This window comes from Echinops telfairi, unplaced genomic scaffold (assembly GCF_000313985.2).
Source record: "Echinops telfairi isolate 266 unplaced genomic scaffold, ASM31398v2 ScPeMD7_7421;HRSCAF=8459, whole genome shotgun sequence".
Taxonomy (NCBI): Eukaryota; Metazoa; Chordata; class Mammalia; order Afrosoricida; family Tenrecidae; genus Echinops; species Echinops telfairi.
The window spans coordinates 21,521,977-21,547,580 of record NW_022111321.1 but is presented as its reverse complement, the minus strand read 5'-3'; the positions used below and the strand labels follow the sequence as shown (position 1 = coordinate 21,547,580).

Sequence of the window (25,604 nt, the reverse complement as noted above, 5' to 3'; positions counted from 1 at the left end):
TGTGCTTTACACAATTGATGTATGTGTGGATTGTGTTAAGAGTGGTATGAGCCCCTACTAAAACGATTAAAAAAAAATAATAAGAATAAGATGAGCTGGAAGAAGGGAAAGTGGGAGTTGTTCAATGGGTACAGTGTTTCAGTTTGGGGTGATATAACTGGAAACAAACAGTAGTGATGGTTAAACAACATTGTAAACACACATAATGCCATTGCATTGTACACTCAAATAAGGATGGAGATGTTAAGTAAATGTTATTGTACATGATCTACCTGCACAAATTAAAAGTACACAACAAAGCCATGCATGAGTCAAGACAGAACACAGAGCAACTTCAAGATTTACATTTGTTCAAGATAGAACTTTGCAAGTTAACGCCGCATTGAAGTTCGAGTGGGATCCATATATACATCAGAGCTACTACCTTTATGCTGGGGTCTAGGTTTAAGAAACAGGAAAGGCTTAGGGACTCACAGAACTGGACTCTGAATATGAATCATCTATCTTTAGCATAATAAATGCTTTCCAACAAAAGTTGACCATTTTGGAAAAGGGAAGAATGACTGGGGTTCTTCCAGCTGGAACTTTACCTCGAACTGCTGGGTAGCATTTTCCTTTTGGTTCCCCGATAAGCATCTTCCATCTGTTTCTCTAGTTCTCTGATTTTCCACATATCCGATTCCTCCTGAATCTAGATTTTAAAAGGAAAAGGGGAGGGACAAAAATAAGTTATTAAAAATGATACTTTGCATCATACAGGAGTACTGAAAATAAAGTTCACATTAATTATTGAGTTACAACCACACCCACGCCCAACTTAATGGTTCTATCTTAATGACAGTTCCCATGTTCACTCTCCTCTCCCTTATCACTCTGCCTGAAGCCCATGGGGTATAGGGGTGGGAGCTGTGTCCTGCCCACCCTGGGCTCATCCTCTGTCTACCCAGCCCCACAAAGCCCCTTCCCACCTTCCCCTACTGACCTCCTATATGCGGGCCCTTTCCCAGCCTCCGGGTGCCTGCTTTGCTTCGTCCCATGACTTCTTTGGACAGACCAAGACAGCTCAGGCAAACGGCAATAGGAACCCAGTAGGCCACTATCCTCTAGGATGCTAAGTAACAACAGTGCTTTAAAAAATTTTTTCAGGGCTTTAAATATATTGCTCAGGGTTGCCCTTGGAGAGTGACCCAGCAAGGGGCCAGCTGGATCAATGGAGACACTACCTGAGAGGTTGTTTCCAAATTGTTGTAAATGTGAAATGTCAAATAAGGAGATAGTCAATAAGTCAGGAGTAGATATTGGTTATGATCAGAGACCTAATCATAACTCTGGTTCTCTGTAGAATGGTGAACCAATCAGACCCAGTAAATTCCGAATACTTATGATTCTGCAGCAATTGAACTTTCTGACCCCTACAAATAGTTACCACATTCCCAATTTTGTAACTGTGCTACAATTAGGAAATGAAAATTTAATGTTTCTAAATGCTTTATGATATTTGAGATAGTTAAGGTTTATTGTGCCAACCTGGCCAATAAACACATGTGGGATTAACTGAAGGGCAGAGATAAATGGCTCGGTGAGCCTCACCCTTCTGGTTCTCGAGTCTTGCTCTGATGGTCGGACCAAGGTGCAGCTGCCTTAGCCAGTTCCTTGCTTCAGCTGGCAAAGCTCACTTCCTGCGAGACATCCCTGAGGAGAAGCCACATGGACCTGCCCTGATGCAGCCCTGGGTGCTGGAGCAGCCACGTGGAGACCCCTGCCAGCGCTGAGATGCTTACACGCTCACTGATTCGGCTTTCCTCCTGCAGTTGGCGTCATTGTGTATGTTTTATGAGATTGAGGATGACTTTGTAGATCGGAGTCAAGACATATGGGCTAATGTTGGACTTATGGGCTTGGACAGCACTGGGTTGGGATGCTTTCTTAATGTACACTTATACCCAAAATTCAGAGATAATAAATTATTTGACAAAGTAAAAGACAAAAACTAGTAATGACATGTCCTAAAACTCGCCAAGCTGAGTCTCTTTTCAAAGTATTATACTTCTTGTCAAAAATTAAAAACAAAACAAAAACTTAAGCAAAATAAATTGAATGATTGCTAGAGAATTTCTTTAGAAGCAGATTATAACAACCCAAAGGAATAGAATATATTTCAATTCTGCATGATTTTGTAAACTCTATGCTGTCTTTCTTAACCACTATTTTCAAATCTAAGTTCACCATGCAACTAGGAATAGTTAACATAACTGACAATCAAAATTAGGTAATATGATAGTAATAGCATTTATTATCAAATTAAGCGCCATATACGGAAGAAAACCAGAATTCTTGGCCCTAGGTGAGCTGGCTCAGTAACATCATCTACTCCCAAGACTTCTCTGCTGTTGTTAGGTGCCGTCTGTGGAATCGTACTCATAACCACCCTCTGTGGCATCATAAGGTTTTCTAAGCTGTACTCTTTACTAGAGCAGATTGCCAAGGCTTTGTCCCACGACCACCTACCTACATACCAGGAATTCCAAGTCAGTATGTCTAGACCCAATGTTCTCCTTTCCTCTAAGCCAAAACTGCCAATGTGTCAACACCCTCGAAGCAGCTCACAAGTAAACTGAACTACCCTGTTTCCCCAAAAATGACAGCGTCTTATATTAATTTTTGCTCCCAAAGATGCACTAGGTCTTATTTCCAGGGATGTCTTATTTTTCCATGAAGAAGAATATGGTACACATTTATTGTTTAATTAAGAGACCTCGCACTTCCTGTCTGCTCCGGCTGCACTGCGGCCAACAGTGAGCTGTGCAGCGGTGCCCGCTGCTACGGTCGAGTCCAGAGTTACAGTAGCTTCGGAGGGCCTTATTTTGGGGGGGATGCCTTATATTTCAGCGAGAGGCAAACTGTAAGTAGGTCTTATTTTCGGGGGATGTCTTACTTTCGGGGAAACAGGGTAATTACCTTCCCTAGATTTATCCTTGTTCCTTTTACTACCTCGATTCATGGTATTACCCAGTCACACCCTTGCTGGTTTTATCTAATTCCATTCTTATCACTGTCATCTAATCAGCCACCAGCTTCTTTTACATCCTAATTCCTCTTTTTTTTAAAATTCTTATTCTTTATCCCTAAAGTTACAGATTTTTTTGGGGGGGGTAGAGCCTAGCATTTTATTTAGCTCTTCGTTAAACTGTTGGAACTGATAACCAGACATACGTAATAAACCTCCAAAAGTAGATCCTGAGAGGCACTTTCTGCTTAGGGCAAGCAGTCAGAGAGTGTAAACAAGCTGGCTTCTTCTGTTACCACACCAGCCACGTCAGCCTCTCCAGGCTCTGCCAGCTCTCCCAGCTTTGCCCTCCCTTCTGTGAACACCAGCCAGACCCCGTGTAGGCTTAACCCAAGGTTTTTCTGTAAGACACCTTGGCCTACCTGGGAATGCTGGAAACATGTTAAAGGAATTATGGTGTTGAGAGGGGGAAAAAGAAAAACCTTTTAAGAAGCTATCATCTGAGGTGATGGCTTCTCCGTACTTAAGTCACAGCTTTTATTCAAACCCTCATCATGTCCTGCCTGGAACACTGCAGATGCCTAGTTGCCTTTCACCTCTCCTCTACCCCCAGCTGATAAATCATTTTTCAAAGATACAAATATATAATACCCTTGCTTAAAAACCTTGGAAGGTTTCTTTTTGTTTTAACTGCCTACAGGAAAGCCTCCTTTTTCAATCCTCACACCAACCAAAATACCAAACCCACAGCCATCCAGTAGTTTCCAACTCACAGCAGCTCTCTATAGGGTTTCGGAGACTAAGAGTCTTAACGGAGCTGCCAGCCTCATCTTTCAATGGGCAGCTGGTGGGTCTAAACTGCTGACCTTATGATTAGCAGCCCAACCCTTACCCGATAGCGCCACCTGGCCTCCTTAATCATTGCATCGCAGTCTCCCAACTATGTAAGCTTCCACTCAGACTTCATCTTCTCCACTACCGTGGGACCTATTCTCTAGATGCACTTTTTTTTTGGGGGGTGGGGGGTGGGACAAATCCCAAGTGCTATATGTTCTTCCTTGAGGCCATGTTAGTATACGATGCTCTGTCTATCCAGGATCTTTTTTTTTTTAACATTTTACTGGGGACAATCCATACATCCATCCATTGTGTCAAGGACATTTGTACATTTATTGTCATCATCATTCTCAAAGCAATTTCTACTTGAGCCCTTGGTAGCAGCTCCTCATTTTCCCCACCTAGGATCTCCCCCTCCCCCACCCACCCCCACCTTTCTACTCAAGATGGAGAAGACAGCCGTGTTAAGAACATCCCCCACAGAGCACTGGGGTAGGGAGCCAAGCCACCCACAGAGCTGTTGTCACGTTGGCTCTCATGTACATGACCAGGCACTAGTCTCTGTCAAAGTGCCCCTGGCACAAGGAAGGGAACAGCAGCTTCTGTGCCATCCCCATAGGTCACTGTGATCCAGAGGCTGATTTTCTCCTCCGCCTCAGACTAGAAGCTGAAACCTTTCCTGAGTCTGACCGAGCAATTGTGCACACCCAGATGGGTGCATTGGCTGGGAGATGAAGAATCCTGGTTTCCTGCTTGCAACATGAGAAAGCTTGAAAGGTTCTTTGTGTTTTTGTTTTGGCTTTTGGTGAAAATTTACAGAGCAAATTAGTTTTACAATCAACAATTCATACACAAATGATTCCGACATTGGTGGAAATCTCCGCAAAGTGTCAGCACTCTCCATATTCCCACCCTGGGATCCATTTCTAACCACCCACTTTCCCTGCCCTACCTTCTCTTCTTCTGTCTTTGGGCAAATGGTGCCTTTCGGCTTCATAAATTTGGTGGTTAAATACGGGCACCTTCCTCACTAGTGTGATTGTTTTTTACAGGCCAGTCCATTCTTTGGTTGAGATGTAACCTCTGGGAGTGGCTTCTGCCCCTCACTGGAAGACTGACTTAGGGCATTAATCTCAGACCAGTGAATCATGTCTTTTTGATTGATTTGAGTTGTGTTGTATAGTTTCCTCGCATTCTAAACCTTCTATTGAGTCCTGGGCCAGGTGGTGAAAATGATAGCTGGGCATTTAGCTCTGGTCTCAGGCCAGGAGGCTATGGTTCATGTGGGCCTTAGTCCAGGGGACTACTTACTTTTCCGAGTCTTTGGTTCTCTGCTCCAGGTGTGAAAACACCAACAGCTGTGTGTTAGATGGCTGCTCCGGGGCTTTTAACACCCCAGACTCCTCCCCAAACTGGGGTGTAGAGCATTTTCTTTATTTTCTCTGTCATGTCAATCGATCTAGATGTCCCCAAGTCTGTAGTCATTAGCCCTCAAGCTCAGCAGCTCAATCCCACAAGATGTTGGGTTCAGTCTACGAAGTTTTTATAGATATGCCCCATGTGTGCTCTATCACATATATGAATATACAGGCAGAACAGCAGGATGATCTTCTGCACATAGTAAACTCGTACCCATTCATCAAGACTCAGTTCAAACAGCAGCAGCTCAAATATCTCCTCTGCAAAATCTGTGCTAGTTTCCCAGTGTAGGTTTCATTATTCATCTTTCCTCCCTCGATGCTCTGCAGCACTTTCTGTCTCTATGATAGTCACTCTCCAACTACAGTCATTACTTATTTTATTCACCTTTCTATCTCCCAACGGTGTCAAAATACTGCTTGACACGGTGCCTGCCCTCAACAAGAGCTAAGGAGTGGCTGGGTTGTGTCCCCCACCTTATTGTGAGCATCTGTATGCCGGATGACATTTCTCAGGAGGACTTTGCCCAGTGGAACCCGGGACATTCTTCAACCTGAAAAGGAATCAGGAAGGAACACTTAATCATAATAAGATTTATTACCCTATTCTGCATTAGCTTTCTTTTTTTAATTTTGTTTTGTTTTTAAAGTTTTCTTAAGAGAATGGAGCAAACGATACCTGAACTAGAAGTCAGAAAACCCTGAGGAACTGTCAGTGTAGAACACTCTTTATGTTCGTTATGTTAATTGATCTAGATTGTCCCCCAAACCTGTAGTCCTTTGCTCTCAAGCCCAATAACCCAGTCCCACAACTTTCTGATACGCTTCAACCCCTGAATTATATGTGAATTATGCCAATAAAATTATTTAAGTTTTGTATATAAACTGCTTTCTTAGACATGAGTCTCTCTAAATTTTTCCTCTAGTCAACCCAGACTAACACATCTCTCATGTTCACAAAGAGGACTTTTGTTCCTTCAAACACTGAATGAAAACCCTGTACTTCCTTTGGATTTGATTAACTGAAGGCATGTACTCCATTCGGCATCAACTACTGTGAGCAAGAGGTTAGACATGAGGTCATCCCACCCAAATGGAAATGCATTTTCTGATGAGTGTGTGTGGGTAAGGAACATTGAATGCTTGGGAGACAGCCAACAATAGCCACTATCTGTATTTCTATCCTAATAAACTTTGAGATAAACTCTCAAAAAATCATTTAAGTTTTTAAAAATGTTTTGTAAATAAAAAAAAATTAAAATGTTAACGAAATAAAAAAGTCCTGAGGAGACGGTGTTGAAACCCTTTGACTCGGCACAAGAGCACAGAACGTGCAGCTTCACGAGCACCGTGTCACGTCGGCCTCGCAGCTCTGCCCAGGCGGCCGGCATCTCCCCCTATTCGGCAGGCGCGGCCCTGAGGTCAAACTGCCCCCAGCTACAGTCTCGGGCACAGGGCGTCATCAATGTCCACGCCGGAGAACCTCCCTGAATACCAGTTTTTGTCGAAGTAACTCAGGACGCCCGAGTGTCAATAACCACAAATGTCAACTGTCATGGAAACGAACCCCTCAAACCACCAGATGCAGAATGACGTTTCTCGACTCAAGCGGATCTCCCCACTTTCTGAAAAGGCTCCAAGAACTCGTGGTCCCGGAGATTCCCAGCTAACGGGCTTCGGGCAACCACCCCAGCGCTCACTCACCCCTCGATCCTGAGGAAATCAGGCATCTTGTTAGTGGGAGACGAAGAACCACTCCATTACAAGCTCTCCTCCGACTCAGGAAGCCAACGAGTCAGGGCGCAGAGGCAACTCTGCAACTTCACCCGCCTCCTTCGTGAGCTCGCGGCCTGCGCCCCGGGCGCTCGCCCTCAGCCTTCCCCCCGCCCGGGCCGAAGGGCGGCGGGCAGCGCTCCCTCCGCGACGCAGGCCCGAGGCGGCGCCGGCATTCCCCGCTCCCGCTCCGGCTCCGCGGGGTGGGCCCCAGGGGCTGGGTTTCGCTCCCCGCAAAGGACGGGACGCCGGGGAGGGCCACGACCTTCCGGCGGGGCCCCAGGCAGCGTCTAGGGTGACTGCAGCGGGGGTGGAGGTCTCCGATTGGAAGACAGAGAAAATCCTCCCATCCTTGTCACCGAGGTCCCTGTCTCTCTGCAGCCTCGGGGTTCCTGCCAACCTTCCCCCCAAACGCCCTCCCCACCCAAACACACACACACACACCCATACCGTGCGCCGTAGCCTCGCGTGGCGGGGGTGGGGTTGGGGGGCGGAAGCGCTCTGAGAGAAAGAGGAGGCTTCCCTTTCAGACCGGAAGTCGTACTGCGAAGAAATTCTTCCCCGCCACAGGAGGCCCAGTCTGCCGCAGGGAAGGTTTTCAAAACGCTCCAGAGACGGACGGATGCGGACGGCGCTTCCCTGGTTAACACGGGATGAGCCCGGCTGAAAAAGCAAGCCCAGCACGGGGAAAGGTAGATGCCGGAACGCGATGTACAGAGAGACTGCCCGGAGCAACCCGGACTCAATTAGGCGTTGCACACGGCCGTTACCCTGGTAACGGGCGTCGCTGTGGCTCAAGGAAGCTGGAGGTGGGCTGTCTGATCCCTGGGTTGTCCGTTAGTTAAATTTAGTCCAGTAGTCGAAGAATCCAAACCTCCCATTTTCTTCATTCGGTGGGAAGTGGGGAACACCTCGCCAGTGGGCGTTGGACTAGGAACATCGGCATAGTTTTATAGATATACTATTATCCCTCTGATGTAGTGTATTTTCCCATTCTAGTCACATGGCTTTTATTACTTTGTTTAATCCTCACAAGAACACTGCGAGATAGGTGTTAATAATTTTCACTTTCGTGAGGGGAAAAACGAGTCACGTATCAATTGCATATGTAAAAGTGATAGAACTAAGATTAGAAGCTGGGTTTTCTAGTTCCAAAGTCCGTGCTCTTAATGGGTAAACTGTATAGTAAAGATTGAGGGGATCACATATGCACTTTACCCTGCACCCCGCACCTTTGGCAGTTTCAGGACTTGCGTGCGAGGCCTCAAACAGCCCCTACCCAGGGACTGGGCCAAGAGGCTCACCAAGAAACTAGGCTGAGAATGACGACTTTTTCCTATGCGTACTTGAGGCTCGCTCTCTCTCTTTTTAAAATCATTTTATTGGGGGCTATTACAGCTCTTATCACAATCCATCCATACATCCATTGTGTCAACCACATTTGAATATCTCTTTTCACATCATTCTCAGAACATTTGCTTTCTACTTGAGCCCTTGGTATCAGCTCATTTTTCCCCTCCCTCCCTCACAAACCCTTGATAATATAAAAAAAATTTTTTTCATGTCTCACACTGACCAATGTCTCCCACATTCCCCTTACCCTCCTGGTATGGCTACTCTCATTATTAGTCCTGATGGTTTTATCTGTCCTGGATTCCGTGTTTGAGCTCTTATCTGTACCCATGTACATGCTCTGGTCTAGCCGGATTTGTAAGGTAGAATTGAGGTCATGATAGTGGGGGTGGGGGAACATTAAAGAACTAAAGAAAAAAGGTATGTTTCAACAGTGCTATACTGTACCCTGACTGGCTCATCTCTTCCTTGTGACCCTTCTGTAAGCGGATGTCCAGTTGTCTACAGATGGGCTTTGGGTCTCCACTCTGCACTCCCCCTCATTCACATTGATAGAATTTTTTGTTCTGGCTTTGATGTGTGATACCTGATCCCATCGGCACCTCATGGTCACACAGGCTGGTGTGCTTCTTCCCTGTGGACTTTGTTGCTTTGTACTTAAGGTTCTAAGGAGAGGTAGGGCCTTATTTGAGAAGATAATTAGAGAATTTAGGAAAGGGTACTAGATAATTGGCGCATAAAGAAATGATGCAATGGTAATGAGCCATAGTCTTTGAGGTGCTAAGACTTCACCAAAACAATTCCTCACCACTTCCTTCTCCCCACCAAAGAAGAAAGGAACCAGTACACACACAATCACTCACTCACACACACACACACACACAGATCAATCACACACACACACACACTTTTTTTTTTTATAGTTGCATCTTTATTAGAAAGTCTCAGCTGCCAACTTAGCGTTTTCCACCAACCCGGGGAGCGGACACTTTCACAGGCTTCACAATCTTTTGCTTCGGTGCTGCTTTTGTGGGGGCCTTAGTAGTGGCCATTGCTGTCTTTTTAGAAGCCTGCTTTGCCTTTTTTGCTTCCTTGGCAGCCCTGATGGCCTGCTCTCGTTGGGCCTTTCTAACCTCAGGTTTCTGATTCCTCTTGGCCATTATATCAGCAAGAGATGCACCAGTGATGGCTCTCTGGAATTTGACTGCACGGCGGGTTCTTTTCTTTTGGATTTCTTCTGACTGCCCCTTCTTGTGCTTCCTCCTGTAGAGCACCGTCCAGTTGATCTGCCGAGGGTTCCTCTTGGAGAGGAATGCCGACTCGCATTTTGCGTTAAGGAACTGGAAAACCTTGCCATCGGTCCTGGCGTAGCGCCGCCCGTGCCAGGGGTAAATCTTGTACCCGCTGAAGCTGCACAGCTCGACCTTCATGGCTGCGGCAGCACAGGGCCGGGGAAGACGGTGAAGAGGAGACACACACACTCTTATATCTTGTCTTTTCATAGATTAAAGAGGCCATTCATCATCATCAATCATGGACGTACCCTCAAAGGGTCTTCTCACCCAGGTTACTCAATTCTGGAACCTCCTGGATGACCTGGCTGAAAGTGACCCCGAGCGCTATGAGAAGTTCATTCAACAGCAGCTGAGAGAGGGGAAACAGCTCTGCGCTGCCCCAGAACCACACCTCTGTCTGCAGACCAGGATCTTGGTGTGTACCCTCTGGAAGCCAGGGATCGGGCGGAGCGCCGGAACAAAATGTCCTCAAGTAACAGAAAATAGCCTGCTCTTAGCGAGTACTACTTGAACAGTGGAAAACTTAGGAAAAACTGCCACTCGAAACAGGAAATTTAAAGTAATGTGGAAGACTATATTCAAAGAGAAAATGTAGAAAATTCATAGTCAAAATATATTTTAGCAACTGGAAACACAGGGAACCCAGGGCGGATGATCCCTTCAGGACCAGTGGTGTGAGTGGCGACACTGGGAGGGTAGAGGGAGAGTGGGTAGGAAAGAGGGAACCGATAACAAGGATCTACATGTGACCTCCTCCCTGGGGAGCAACAGAAAAGTGGGTGAAGGGAGACGTCGGACAGTGCAAGATATGACAAAATAATAATTTATAAATTATCAAGGGCTCATAAGTGAGGGGAGAGGGGAGGGGGAAAATGAGGACCTGATGCCGGGGGCTTAAGTGGAGAGCAAATGTGACCCAGTAGAAGAACAGAGTAGAACTGCCCCCTTGGGTTTCCAAGACTATTAATCTTTATGGGAGTGGATAACCTTATCTTAATTCAAACCACTGCTTTTGCGTTTAGCGGCTCAGCACATAGCACACTGTGCCACCAGGACTACTTTTAGAAGGGTAAGGAGTGATGAGGTAAGGTGCTTCAGCAAATCCTCCAGCTTAGCTAAATTCCTCTTCCCCACCGCTACCAGTTCATTCTGAACACAGAATTTGAATTCTTCAGGAAAAGATAGCTTTGGAGAAATCAAGTGGTAGTAGTAGTAGTCGTAGTAGTTGTTTTGAAAACTGTTCTAAGATAACATGGTTTTTTAAAAATTATACTTTTATGGGGGGCTCTTACATCTCATCACAATCCATAAGGATAACATGTTTTTAAAGTTTTATTATTTGGAATGACTTAAAATTCGCCCCTTTCCAACACTGTGATAAGTGGCCTCTAGAATGTGATTTAAAAATAAGCTAAATTTTGATATATGCAAGATCATTTGTTTTCTAGAAACCAAAAGGAAAAACACTTTTCATTAATCTATGCCAGTGGAAAAGGGTCCCGGCTCCCCAGTCAGCTACACAGCCAGTGCCTCTAAGTGTCGGCCGGCCAGAAGATATTTCTGAAACATCAGGTACAGAGAATTCTATGAAAGGAAGCACATTTAATTTTTTTAATTGGGGATAGAATTGATTGTGGATCCGATTTTACCTGGTAAAGGGCATTTCAAGTAAAATAGTTTATTTGGGAATGAGTGTACCTTTATGCTCACTGAAGGCTTTTCCATTTTTCTAACAGTATGAGCTATTTTTAACCATATAGGAATGCTAATAAATGAACTAGTTGGGATTTGTATTTTTAGCACCATTGCGATTACCTCTGAAAAACACAGGGATGAACGCTATACTTTATTAACAATATCATTATGAACCAAAGTCAAGTTGTCTTCCTTTCACACCCTCTGCATCACACACAGCTGTCTACACAGTCATCGATGTTGCCTGCCATCCTGATATTCTGCAGGCAGCAGGAAAGGACCGGGTGGAAAAGGATCGGTTGGTAAGGATGGCCATGAAATGCATTGAGGAGAGGCTCCAATGGACTCTCTCACCTTCCTACCATATTACAAAATTTCAAATAAAAGGAAGCATTCAGAGGATGAAGCAAAATCTGATGGGAATCCAAAATGATTCTACAGATTTGAGAGAGAAAATGAGAAAGGGTAAGTTGATGTAAAAGAAAAATTAAACTTATTTAAGAGTTTTGCATCCTGTGTACATGTGTTAGCCAGGATGACTAGAAACAAATCGAGAGATGCCCATATATATGTAAGAAAGAGCCTTATATCAAGAAGTAATTGTATATCAGGAAAACATCCCAGCCCAGTCCGACTCATGTGCATATATCCAACTCTTTGCAACCCTACATATGAGAGGGTAGAACTGCTCCGTAGGGTTCCCAATACTCATTCTTTTCGGGAACAGACAGCCTCATCATTCCTCCCTGGGAGCAGCACCTTGTCCAAGTCAAGTCCATATGTCAGATACTAGTCCTAAGTTCCTCTTCAGACTCACAAAGCCACCTGCAATGATGCATGCTGCAGGAACATCACCAGCAGGTGGGTGAAAAGTCCCGTGGATACAATGGCAATGGATGCCTCTCCGGAGCTCGCACAGATCTCAGTGTGGCTCTCTGGCATGAAGATGTAGGCAGGCAGAGGGGGAGGTTCCCAGGACCCTCCTTATGAGGTCACGCCCACAAGGAGGCACCATCAGACTGACCTGATTGCAAGAAATTATGTAACTCCCACAGTGTATTTTGCAAACTAGAAATCTTGTTTCTTAAAGATGAGAAATTTAGGAAAAGATAGGAAAATATGAAGGTTAGATACCATTAATATTAGAATATCCTATTCCCACCCCAACCACCACCCCTGCCCCAACCCCTGCATATTTTTAAACCATTCTTTGGTCTAAGATTCTTTTTTAAAATTCCCAAATTATTATGGAGTGCTGAGTCTCTGTGAACAATAGTGAAAAAAAATCACATTAACTAAAGGTAGAATTAAACTAATATACTTATTGTTAAAAGTTGTGCCTGTAGAAAGTTGAATTAGCCAAAGTTGTATAGATATATTTACAATGACAAAGTAGCTACTGAGGCAGCTTATGTACAACCAAACACCTCTGGGATTTATTTGGTTTCTTCATTTAGAAATTTAGAGAGGCTTCAAGAGACACCACAGTTAATCTGCCTAATAATGCGTTTAGTGTTTAGTTTTATCTCCTAATTCACTGCATAGTATCTGGGGGTCTTAAAAACTTACCAGAGGCTATCCAAGGCATCATTGGTCTCTAGTCACCTGAAGCAACAGAGGAAATGGAAGGTGGGTGATTGCCTCCATGAACAGCAGCCGCCGTTGTCACGAACTGAGACCCGGATGGCGCCCTGCTACCATTATGAAACATTTTTAATCAATGTTGTATCAAAGATTCTATAGAATAATCCTGATCAAAGTGGGGCAGGAGGCAGAACATGTAGACCAGAATTTTCAATTCTTGTGGAATCCAGATTCTGCACCCAATGGAAGCTGGATGACCCCGTGAAACTGTTACCCTGCGAGAACCTTTAAACCTTAAACCAAAAAGACCCTCAAAAATCGTCTTCAATCCAAACGATAGTTTAGCTTAACCAGTAAAGAATTTCTAGCACAGTCGTTCTGCTCATTGAAGGTCAAGCCCTGTGGAGTCTGACAACAGCATAGAGGTGGATTGCAAAGGACTTAGAGGGCAGTGAGCTTCCGTTACTGGGGAGGAACAACTCAGTCAGTGATCGCTTGCACGTAGTGTGTGTCCAAAGTGTTGAATTGGTTTTATTCTGCTGTTGCATGTTCTCAACAATGAAATAAAACAAGATTCCACAACTAATTTAGCTGCAGCCTTTCAGCCATCTCAGCTAACACTGTCTATTATAGCTCATAGCCTGATGCTAATTTATGTTGATTTTAACCCCTCCCTACCCCCTTTTTATTTCTTATAAAGAACTAACCCTTGAACAGATTAGAAATAGTTCTGTGAGCAATCCGGATGACTTTCCTCAGCTTATACTGCCAAAGGACCACGTTTCAGGCAAAGCAGCCAGTCTGATTGAGGAGATTGGCAGCACCGAGGTGGAGGTGAAGACCCCGATCTATGAATTAAAAATTGTGAAGGACCAGGATGAGAAACCTCTGAAAATTGAACTGATTGTTGAATTGCCTGGTATTGATTCAGTCTCTCTCTGTGACCTTAGTGTTTCTGAGGTAAGTTAAATACTTAACACTCTACATTTTGCTCTGTCACCTTCCTCTCTGTGCGCTAGTGCCAACAGCAACAAGACAGGGCTCTCGTTAGTTGTGACTCATGGGGAGCCTGTGTGTTACAGAGTAGAAGTGCTCCTTAGCGTTTTCCTGGCTGAAATCTTTACAGAGGCAGATGAACAGGCCTTTCCTCCAGGCTTCTGGGCAGGTTTGAACTGCTAAACCTAAGGATAGTAGTTGAGAGCAGACCATTTGTGCCAACAAGCCCTTTTGGACTTATATATACTACATTCAAATTTTTGCCTGCAGTTATTATTTTCTGCCCCAAGGTCTGAATCCTAGAAGAAGCAGAAACTGTTTTTCACTAGTACCTTCTAGTAACAATTCCCTACTCTCAGGGGCTTACCAAAATGTTCTCAGGTGGCATGTCTGTTGCAGGTCTTTTCTGTTCCATGTGTCTTACATAGCTCAAAATCTGGTATAGAAACAATTCTCATCTGAGATATACCAGTCTCATGATGGAGGGGCAGAGAAAATGCCCAAACAATAGTCTCACCCATCTGCCCCAATTCAGCATATATCACTTTTAGTCCTGTTCCACCGGCCAAAGAAGTCAGATAGCCCAGTCCCACCTCAATGCAGCTGGAAGTGTGTCAGGGCTGAGATAATTGGTCCTCTTACAGAATAGAACAAGTCTTTGGGATTAATACTTAATGTCACAGCACACTCAATTGGCCACACATATTTGTCCTTTTCCAAGGAAAACACCCCCAATCTAGTATTGGACTCCAATGTATAGGAATTTCCTCTAGAGATCAGCATTCTGTTCCTCTTGAGCCACAGACCTGTGAACTACAGAGACAAGTGATCTATATTCTCTTAACCACATCCACCATACAACAGGGACTGGAGAGAAGGTAACATAATAGCCTCAATGAAGAATGGGGGAAACAGGAAGCATTGGTACACCCAACTCTCACTGCCACAGTCAGCTCCAACTCACAGCGATCCTATGGGGGAGCTTATAACTGTCCCTCTGGGTTTCTGATACTATAACTTTTTTTTTTGACACTATAACTTTTTATGGAAGTAGAAAGCCTCAACTTTTTCCCTTGGAGCAACAGGTGGTTTCAAACTGCTGACCTTGCAGTTAGCAGCCAATGTGTAACCCACACCACCACCAGAGCTCATTTTACTGGTACACGTACCTAGCGATCCTGAAATCCTAGTAGGCAGCCGTGGTCCCTGAAGGTGGGGAATGTTCATATGTACTGTACATCCCTGGTCAAGTTTACTTGATTCCTCAGCTCCTCTTGCATTCTCCACGATCTTCAAATTCATTTGGGGGGAGGTTTTTCCTGTTTAATTATGCATTTTGGTCACCTCTGAAAAGAGCCCTAGAGAATTTGCCCTCCATAAGTACTGGCCAGCCTTCTCAGCCTGTTTCCTGCTCTGTGATTTGAAGTCAGACCCCTTTAGTCCAGACTGGGACTATATTATTGATTTGATTCAGTCAGTGCTACCACCCAGAATTTTTAAGACGTGTTCATTTTTTTCAAGACAACTTGCCTATCATAGGTCCACCCTAACCCATTGAGAAGTAAAACCAAGAAAAGAAAACACTGTGGTTTAGTCTGTCTCTACATTGTTTTAATCGGTGTTTGTTGATTATCGACTTTAAATTTTTCTTTTATTTATTTAATCGTTTTATTGGGGGCTCGTGCAACTCATCACAATCCATACATCCATCCATTGTGTAAGCACATTTGTACATTTGTTGCCATCGTTCTCAAATGAGTATTGATTCTTATAGATCTCTTGGAGGTATCAAGTTAGAATGTAGACTGACTCCATTTATCAGGAGTGGAAATGCAAAATTCCAGCAGATGGTTGGGCCAAATCGAGCTCATTTGAAGCCTCTTTACTGGTTAAAAATAAAAATCAACCCGTCTCAGAATCTCTGAGATCTGTATATTCCTCTTCTAGTTGCAAACAAAATAATGCTTTTCTGTGTGTGGGGTTTTTTTTTTGGTAGTATCTTACTAAATGTAACTAATAGAATAACTCATGCTACCATTATTCTACTTTCCCAGTTATTATAAGCCAGAAATTAGATAGCAGTTACCTTCTGAATTACTGAGCTAGTGACTAAGTCACCAGCTTCTTTCCAGGAAGTTCTCTTGTTACTTGCTGGTCAGCCCCCAAACCAATGGCGCATAATTTAGGGCTTTCAATATTGTAGCATCCTACTTTTAACACCAAATTACTACACATACTCGTGTATAAGCCGAGTTTTTTTCAGCACATTTTTAGTGCAGTTTTTATAGTAAAATTAGGTGCTTTGACTGAAATTCGAGTCAGCTTATACTGGAGTATATATGGTAGTCTACTTTTGATATATTGTGCAGCAGTAACTACCAATCGCCAAATACCCAGTTACCAGGTGGGATAGTGGGTTCTGTATCAGGCTGCTAACCACAGTCAAAAGTTTGAATCCACCAGTTACTCCGTTTAACAGTTTCTATCTTGGGAACCCACGGGGGCAATTCTACCCTGCCCTAGATCACTGTGAGTCAAGAGACTTAATAGTAGTGAGTTTTGGGTCACATAGCAGTAAATAGGGTCCTCTTATGAGGGCATGAATCAGGAACCCAATATAACACAAAATTTAACCAGGGATTATTTTCCCATTTTCATCTTTTGAAATCTCTCTTGACTTATTCCCAGGAAGATTTAATGATCGAGGTTTCTGAGAAGTACAGATTACACCTGAATCTCCCAGAACCTGTCGATGCTGAAAAGACCACAGCAAAATTTTTCAAAGAAAAAGCGACTTTAGTCATCACAATGCCACTGGTGTGAGACAGGAGTCTCATGTACTCCAGGGTTCCTTGCAGTGCTTATGCACAGTGTAGTACTTGTATTAAAGGTGAAGAGGTGGGGTGGATCTTAAATATTTCCTGAGAATCTCCTTTGAAATGAAGCTTTCTATTTTTCAAGTAAATTTGGTATCAACACAAGCCATGCTGTCTGTACGTGCTTATTTATAATGCTCTAAAGACACTTAAGTATCCTTTGAAAACCAGTTTGTTTTTAAGCAACATGAAAAAGTCCTGTGCTTTCTGTGTCAGTTTTCACGGTGCTCTAGTCAGTCTTTGCATCAGGGGAAAAAATTCGCAGGCTATGCAAGTTTTTTATTACTAAGATGGGGCATAACATTGAAAGTTATATAAAAATACAAATCCAATATACACTTATTCAAATCTATTTTTAAGAACCTCTGTATTTCTATAAAACAGCTCTGCCATGTGTCCAGGATCCTCAAACAGTTCTAAGATCAGATATGGCATTTCCTGCAGATGGCTACAAAGACACAGTAACAGTTAATGGGCTGTTATTGCATGAAAGTACAAAGACAACAGTTTGATTCCACCAGCCACTCTGTGAGAGAGAGATGTGGCTTTCTACTCCCACTCACCAGTTAGCCACCGTGGAAACCCATCTCCTGAGAAAAGGTTGCTCTGGGTATCATTTCCCAAGGAAATGGTCAGAAGAACAGAAGTGACGTACCTGTCAACTCCCACTTATCTCTGAGTTGTCAAATGGATACTCAACATGAGGTACCTACTTTCCTGGTCATATTCTAAGAAAACAATATGCACATTAACCCAGTCATCTTTTCTATAAATGAAATAGCTCGCTAATACTGTTTTTTAAGTCAACAAAACCCACCAACCTCATTTCCGTCGACGACGAACTCATAGCAAGCCATCATAGGGTGTCTGAGATTCTATCTTTACAGAAACAGGTAGCCTCATCTTTCACCAGATCAGCAGCTTGTGTTTTTGAACCACAGACCTTGCCAAACACCTTCCCCACAGTCCCACCAGGGCTCCTTAGTTCAACATTAATCCTAATTTTAACTCTTACTAAATTTTATAAGCTAATATAATTAGTATGTAACATTTAAAAGCGTAGTTGTTTCTTTAAAACATGGCCTGCACATGAAGCCTTAAACACCTGAAAATAAACAAGCAGGCATCTAGCTGAGAGACAACAAAACCCACACGGAAGAAGCACACCAGCCTGCCCCTACTCGATTGCTGAAGACAAAGGGGGTGCATTAGCAAAAGTGATGAAGAAAGCAGATGGTGCCCGGCTATCAAATGATACTACAGCTGGGGTCTTAAAGGCTTAAAGACAAACAGGTGGCCATCTAGCTAAGAAACAACAAAACCCACAAGGAAGCACACCACCCTACCCTGACACGAATGCTGAAGACAAAGCGGGTACATAAGCAAATGCGGTGAAGAAAGCTGATGGTGCCAAGCTGTCAAATTACATAGAATATGGGGTCCCACATGCTAGAAGATAAACAAGGGGCCATCTAACAGAAACAACAAAGCCCACATGGAAGCACACGTCTATAAGATGACAAGGCGGCGAAGGGGTCAGGTATCAGGCATCAAAGACCAAAAAAATAAATAAAATAACATTGTGAGTGAGGGAAAGTGCAGAGTGGGGACCCAGGGGCCATCCAGAAGAAATTGGACATCCCTTGCAGAAGGGCAGCGGGGAGGAGAGGAGCAAATCAGAGTGCAGTGTAGCAATGATGAAATATGCAATTTCCCTCTAGTTCTTAAATGCTTCCTTCCACCCACTACCATGATCCCAACTCTACCTTACATATCCGGCTGGACCGGAGGATGTACACTGGCAGATAGGAACTGCAAATACAGATGAACCCCCCAGGACCAGTGGAGAGAGTGGTGACAGCGGGAGGGTGGAGGGAAGGTGAGGGAGAAAGGGGGAACAGATGACAAGGTCTACATATGGCCTCCTCCCTGGGGGACGGACAGTGGAGAAGTAGGTGAGGGAGATGTTGGATAGGGTAAGATATAAAATAATAATTCATAAATTATCAAGGGTTCATGGGGAGGGGGGGGAAACGAGCTGACACCAAGGGCTCCAGTGGAAAGCGGGTGTTGTGAGAATAAAGTCAACATATGTACTAATGTGCTGGACACAGATGACATATGTACAGATTGTAATGAGTTATATAAGCCCCTAATAAAATGGATTATTTAATAAACAACAACAACAAACATGGCCTGCATTTGAATTCTCCTAGGACAATTTACCTCCTGGAACATTTCTAGATCTGTATGATGTCTGAAAACCAGCAAAGCCTTAGTCTTCTGTGGCGGTTACCATCCTTCCATAGCATGGCAACCTCGCGTGTGTGGAATAGAGGGTGCGCCTTAAGATTTTCATGGCTGTGACCTTTCTGAAGCAGACAGCCAGGACTTTGTCCACCTGGGTGGGATGGAACCATCAACCTTTCAGTTAGTAGTCAATCCCTTAACCATCTGCACCATCTAGGCTCCTATGGTCTCCATTCAAAACAAAAACAAAACCTATTGCCATTGAGCTGGTTTCCACTTAAGAGGCAGTACAACTGCCCCATGGCCTCCTTACAGCCCCACAAAACAAGAAAGCCTTGGAATAGCTTTATTTTTTTCGACAAAATCACTGCCAAATATATCTCCTAAGCTTTCCCCACTTACCCATCCGGAATTGAGGGAGCCTTTATTCCTGCCCTCAGCAGTGAGCTGTCACTTCGATCACTAGTCCCTATTGACAGTCTCATTATCAAACACCCATCAAGAGCTAACAGGCTTAATGTTATATTTTGTTTTTAGTTGCTATTCTAGTTATTTCCTGAAATATTTTCACTCCTAATTATTTCATTAGTTTTATAGTCTTAATATCTTTCACCTCCATCTCTCCCCCTACCCGCCACCCTGCCAAAAAAACAAACAAGCAAACTTTGTCTTGAGGGTTATTAATCAAATGTGGGCTAGGTTAAATTAGAATTCTACATTTTCTCAAAATTGGAAATTATATAAGATAAATATCAATCGTATTTTTGACTTAGAGACTGGGCATTTCTACAAAGTTGGTTTTAAAACGGTTATCACTAGTGATTATGAATTTTCCAAAGTCTTCTAGATTGTACGTATTCCTATGGGATGACTATCCCTTTGCAAGACATTCTGGCCCTGTCCCCAGGGTTGGTCGCTTCCTTTGTAGACCATGCTCTGGGATCCCCGCATTTCTTTCTTACAAACTGAGACCGGGATTGTAAAACAGACCGCACTTTCTTCTTGCTGCTATGGGTCATACTCCAGACTTCAGTGTTAAGGTTACACTTTCATAAACTCAGTCCTTACTTTACCAAATTTATAGACTCACGGTGTATCTGTATTGAGGTAAGTCTCTAGTGAGGGCTTATCAAGTACAGAGCTGTCCCTGGATTTCATCATTTAATTAAAAGAGAATCTTCAAAAGATCAAAAATTACACCAGACATGCTGAAAACAAATAGTTTAATTTTTTTAACAATCTAATTTGAATCCAAAACACTCATTTCTAATCTTTTATTGTTAAGTCCTGGTAAGAGAAAATACCTGGGTTTAGATGATAGCTCAGATTTTCGCTGAGAACAATTTTTCATTTAAAAGGTAATTGTTTATGTTTTTCTTTCAAGGGAACAAAAGAGCCGTAAGCATAAGCAAATAATGAGTTAACCTTTAAATTTCATATGTTTAAACCAGATTTGACTCATAAGGATGATGGTCCCTTGCAGTATATAGCTTTGTTCCTTCTACATGATCCTCAGTTCAAGCCAAAATTACTAATTACCAAAAACCTAATGTACTGATTTCATAATAATACAACAAGGTGAGTGAATATTTAGGGAATATATGGAGTGTCACTTGCACTTGTGCACCATGTAATAATGAATATTTAAAAATAGATTTAACACTGGAGGACTCAGAATAAATTTCAAGGCCAGCTCCACATATTACATATACAAGGAAGCACTGATCAGATCTACATTTAAATAATCCCAAACATTTATTAAAATGCACCAATTCAAGAGAAAGTCTGGAATTGTGATATATCCAGTTAATTTTTATAATTTTAATGATATCTTAAATATCATCCACTTCTTTCCCAAAGGAAAAGTAAATCATAGGAAAAGGGGGGCATGGAGGGGAAGTAAGCTGTTATGGAAAGCAAAACTACCAAGCAGCTGGTGGGTTTGAACTGCCTACCTTTTGGTTAGAAGGAGTGCTTAGCTACTATGCCACCAGGGCTTCTTTATGGTAAGGTAGCAACTTAACTACTTCTGTTCCTCTTCAGTGGGACTTAGGGCTTTGTTGTTGTACAGGAGATAACAAGGGTGGAAAAGACACAGAAGGCTGTGTGTACCTATCAGCATCTTCTCTCTTATCCAGGCAGAAATGACCTCTTTCGGGGCATAATTCTCCCCTCCTGCTTCTCAGCCAAGACTTGGTGAAAATGGATCAAGACACACATCCAACTCCAGTAACCAGATTTTACACATGCAGACTTATTCCATAGCTATTTAATACAGCCTCTCATATTTCTCTGAAAGAAAAGTTTTGATCATTCGGGTCATATGTAATGACCAGTTTGTCTTGGAGTAAAGATTCCACTTTCACAGGCTCCTTCTGTTCCAGTCTGTAAGCCCATTAATATATTTGGAGGCATAAAATTCTGATCTCAGCATAGTATATTTGTTTAAATAAATACCCACACAAAATATCAATTATACCAAGTAACTGGTTTATATTTCTTTATACCTTCATCTCAAGATGGGAGAACAATCATGTGAGGATTCGAATGAAAACGAGCAAAGAACAGCTATTGGAAATGGCTATGAAAATCTTGACTTCGGAAATTTAGCTTACTTTTCCTTGACGTTCTCTGTCCTTCCCATTCGTGCTAAGCCAAGACCGTGAAGGTGAAAATTCTAAGTTGGCATTAAGTCCCAAGATCATCCAATTCAAACACTTTCTCCAAGAATACAAATTTCCTTACCTCTTTCTTTCTGAAATTCAAGTATAGTATGTTAGGAAATCAAATCTTGGAACTTCAAATTTTCTATCAAGTTATTTTTATGTACCCGTCTCAGCAGGAACCACATTTCTGCCTTTACTACATTTCATAATGGACGACTTAGCAAGCCTAGGCCTAGGCCACGTCCGTTGACTAGGAACATATAGCATAAAATCTGGCATTTAATTTTTAAATGTGTACAATATTTGAATGTAAGCGGCATTATAAAAGTTCAGTAATGCCCATGAAAAATAACTTATCTGGACAGACTCAATAATAAAAATAACTGTTCAACTTTAAAATAAATGAACCACCTGCTTAATAACATAAATATCTTGGTAAGAATGAACCAATGTGACCTAGAAGAGTCTAGAAATTCTTGGATTAATTATAATAACATGGTGATGGGTTTTTCAAGGTACTTTCTAAACTCAGCAAGCCACTGAGCTCCAACTGCTCCATCCACAACCCGGTGGTCACAACTGAGTGTAACAGACATCATGGTAGCCACATCGAATCTAGCAAAAGATAAAAAGTTTCAGGTACTCTGAAAGCAATCATTCAATTTTAGCTACTTAACCAGCCCAAATGCTAACTCATATCCCTGAATCCCAAACAGGTAAAATCACTTTTTACCTACTCATGTTCCCTACCCCTTGAGCTAAAATTAATAGCTCAAAGAAACACACAAAACAGCCTTCTGGCAAATGGACCCGCAAACTACAGCCACCTGTTTTTCTAAATCAAGGCTTACTGGAATTCAACCAAGTCCATACATGAATGTAATGCCTACACTGCTTTCATGCAAATTCACTATTTACAACAGAGCTCAGACACCTAAACATTTACTGACTCTAAGAAAAGTGTGTTGATGCATGATCTAGTGCAAATAAGCTTCTCTCACATCGTATTTATCGTCCTTGATAAATTATGAGAAGCTGACACACTGAGGAACTCCTATCCTTTATGTCTGATTCTACTTGGGGCTCGAACATGCCCCATTAATGACTGTCTATAAAATCAAGACTCACACATAGGTATAATGAAAATGAGCTTACAACACCCTTCTCACCTTAGCACTTACCCTTTCTCATTATCTGCTGGAACCAATCTATCTTCGGAAGAACCAATTGCCAAAATACATGCTTGAGGTGGATTAATAATAGCAGAGAAATTCTTAATTCCGAACATTCCTAAATTAGAGATTGTAAAAGTACCTCCCTAGAAGAAAAAAAGATAAGAAATTAAAAGTAGGTCAAATGATTTAAATTTTTAAGTTTTACTCAGTTTTTAAAAATTTTTCCTGAAGCTTGTGTGAGTGAGGAAAAATGGCAAAGTCAGAGTGTAGAAGATCCAAGGATGCACTGTGTGACCTTAAAAATAACATCACTGTGAACAGGCAGAAGGTAAGTAGATGATGCCTTACCTGGAACTCATGCGGCTGCAGCTTACCCTCTCGAGCTTTGGTTGCTAAAGAAACTACATCGCTAGCAATGGTTTCCAGTCCTTTTATATGTGCATTAAATACAATAGGTGTGATGAGTCCTGCCGGGGTACTGACGGCAACACTGATATCAACAACATGATTTCTATTTGGAAAGAAGGAAACATAATGATCAACAACAACATTTATAAAAGCCCATGTGCCAGCTTAGGCAACAATACTGGTATTTACTTCAAAATATCTTAAAGCCAGTTTGTGCTACTGCTCAGCCAGAGATGTATTTCCTGTAAACACATTTTGCTGTGCCCTCCTTGGCTTGCACACCACCACCCCCAAACTCCCCTATACCTCAAATGACCCAAAACCTGGAAAATGGGGCACTTAGTGAAAATTATTAAGCAATCAGAAAGCCTAGGACCTTGTGAGGCCGAGGGGTTGGCTGGAATTGAATGTTTGCTGGGGGCTCGAGCAGATGAATATTAGAGCAGTGGGAAAGATCGGCCCCACAGAAGAACAAGGGAACTTATCCCATAGGGGGGTGGCGTCCCAGAAGGAAATAAGCCATTAAAGAAGGCTCTTAATTTTCTTGGCACCATGGCCAGCCCCTCTGTACTTAAGTCCCTTCTCTGAATACACAGAAAACAAAATATACTTAAATTGTAAAGATAACAACTACATTGAAATTCAATTATCAACATATTAAAAAATAAAAAATTTGATATATGTGCTTCGGTACTAACTCAAAAACAAGATCTCACAGCAGGTCAAATGATGGCTATATTCTGAGGGAGGTATTGGTGGGTCGCATACTTTCAAAGTTATCTGCAACAATTACAATGTCCTAGAAAAATAATTGACTTTATTGGAGACTAACCACGAGTACTGTGTTCTTATTTCTTTCATTTGTTTTCTGCATGTACAAGGAGTTACCCCCAAAAGCTGATGCTCATTTGTTTTTTTGATGCATTTGGATTCATTCCATCAGGTCAGACTGTTAATCACACTTTCTATTTAGAGGTTCTGAAAATATTGGGTAACAGTGTGTGACAAAAAAGACCTTTTTTGTGGCGGGCAGGGGACTGGTTTTGCTACCACAACAATGCACCTGCTCACGCCGCCATCTCAGTGCACCAGTTTTTGGCAAAAAACAGCATGCCTCTCTTGCCTCACGCACCCTTGCTCACCTGACCTTGCTCCGTGTGAATTCCTTTTATTTCCCAAAATGAAGAGGGACATGAAAGCACAGCGATTTGGCAACATGGAAGAGGTGAAGGAAGAAGTATGGGAATGCTGTCCAGTCATCCAAACAGATGAGTTCGAAAACATGTTTTCAAGAATGGAATTGCATTTGACAAATTACGTGTAACGGAGAGTACTTTGAAGATGATAAGGTTGTTTTGTAAAAAAATTTAAATACATAACTTTGAAAATTATGGGGGGGGGCCCACTCAAATAAGGAAATGGTAAATTTCAGTTAAGAAGCTGGTAGGTGAGGAAAAAAGTGAATCTTCCCCACATTTAGGCTCACAAGACTCCTGAATTGCACTGATTCCTTTGGGGGCTGGGGGGGGTGGCGTGTCCGTCGACTCAAAGGGCCCCTGATAAACTGTTCAGCATTCAAGAAGTTCTGAACTTCAGACGCATAGCTCTGTCTCCATGTGTCCAAGCCACCTGGAAGGGGGCATTGGTCATTTGCAAAATCAAGGACCTGATATAAGAAACTGTGACTTTCATCAGGCACCACAGCGGGATCTGGCCAGAGCAAACACTGCACTCTGAGGAACTTACCTTGTTTTTCTCAAGGCACCCACACATATAATGTGCATTTGGAAAATAATGCACAAGGGGTTGGTGTGATTTGTCAAAACAGAACAAAATAACAACATATTCATTGAACATGTACTATTTGTTGGATTTTATGGTGAATAAGAGAAGAAACACTATTCCGGGGCTCTTGGGAAGATTATTATCATTAATTTAACAGTAAATATAACTGGGCACTTTACTTTTACACAGATAATGCATCAACAAATATGCTAGATAGCTTATGTGTGCACACAAAATGCAACTGTTGTGAAAAAAATAATTTTGGAGACTTGCGCTGCAGTCTCAATCCTTTTATCTAGTGTTTTTATTTCCCCCAGATACTTTTAAAAGTGGATGGTTCTGTGGACAGAGTGGACAATATGGCTGATCCCACCACGAGACATGCCATCCCTTGATGGCCCCGGGTTCTAAGGGGGACAACGCTGGAGATTCAGTGTTAGGACTGGCCCAGAATGACCCTGAGACACCGAGGCAAACCACAAAAAG

General features: G+C 42.7%; 4 protein-coding genes across 8 annotated transcripts in view; 1 reads left to right on the top strand and 3 right to left on the bottom strand.

The window, feature by feature from the left end:
- Nucleotides 1-7,205, bottom strand: part of NKAPD1 (NKAP domain containing 1) — a 16,021-nt gene extending 8,816 nt beyond the window's left edge. For 2 of the 5 annotated variants that reach the window (XM_004708967.2, XM_045297756.1), the window contains exons 1-3: nt 6,967-7,205; nt 5,740-5,816; nt 591-691 (exon numbers count right to left, since the gene is read on the bottom strand). In XM_004708967.2, coding sequence (XP_004709024.1) covers nt 591-691; nt 5,740-5,808 — 170 coding nt within the window. In that variant the 5' untranslated portion in view covers nt 5,809-5,816; nt 6,967-7,205. The other 3 variants (XM_004708966.2, XM_045297757.1, XM_045297758.1) reach the window with 3 other exon arrangements.
- A 2,100-nt stretch (nt 7,206-9,305) lies between these two features.
- Nucleotides 9,306-9,839, bottom strand: LOC101643313 (60S ribosomal protein L24-like). Its single transcript, XM_045297769.1, has one exon. The coding sequence runs from the start codon at nt 9,816-9,818 to the stop codon at nt 9,345-9,347; it is 474 nt and encodes a 157-aa protein (XP_045153704.1). The 5' UTR covers nt 9,819-9,839; the 3' UTR covers nt 9,306-9,344.
- On the top strand, nt 9,357-16,936 carry PIH1D2 (PIH1 domain containing 2). The gene is made up of 5 exons (XM_004708969.2): nt 9,357-10,098; nt 11,132-11,255; nt 11,598-11,843; nt 13,663-13,922; nt 16,647-16,936. Exons 1-5 carry the CDS (start codon nt 9,922-9,924, stop codon nt 16,779-16,781), a joined length of 942 nt encoding a protein of 313 aa, XP_004709026.1. The 5' UTR covers nt 9,357-9,921; the 3' UTR covers nt 16,782-16,936.
- Nucleotides 16,937-20,290: 3,354 nt separating this feature from the next.
- DLAT (dihydrolipoamide S-acetyltransferase) overlaps nt 20,291-25,604 on the bottom strand; it is a 31,736-nt gene continuing 26,422 nt past the window's right edge. The window contains exons 12-14 of the mRNA XM_004708970.3: nt 23,274-23,436; nt 22,932-23,068; nt 20,291-22,365 (exon numbers count right to left, since the gene is read on the bottom strand). Of these exons, the coding sequence (XP_004709027.1) occupies nt 22,236-22,365; nt 22,932-23,068; nt 23,274-23,436 (430 nt within the window). The 3' untranslated portion in view covers nt 20,291-22,235. The remainder of the gene's footprint in view (nt 22,366-22,931; nt 23,069-23,273; nt 23,437-25,604) is intronic.

What these genes read in the sequence shown, in the direction of transcription:
- PIH1D2 (XM_004708969.2), top strand. Translation starts at nt 9,922, where the DNA reads ATGGACGTACCCTCAAAGGGTCTTCTCACCCAGGTTACTCAATTCTGG. An exon ending in GAGAGAGAAAATGAGAAAGG is followed by an intron (nt 11,844 to 13,662) that starts GTAAGTTGATGT and finishes TTTCTTATAAAG; the next exon opens with AACTAACCCTTGAACAGATT. An exon ending in GTGACCTTAGTGTTTCTGAG is followed by an intron (nt 13,923 to 16,646) that starts GTAAGTTAAATA and finishes ACTTATTCCCAG; the next exon opens with GAAGATTTAATGATCGAGGT.
- LOC101643313 (XM_045297769.1), bottom strand. Translation starts at nt 9,818, where the DNA reads ATGAAGGTCGAGCTGTGCAGCTTCAGCGGGTACAAGATTTACCCCTGG.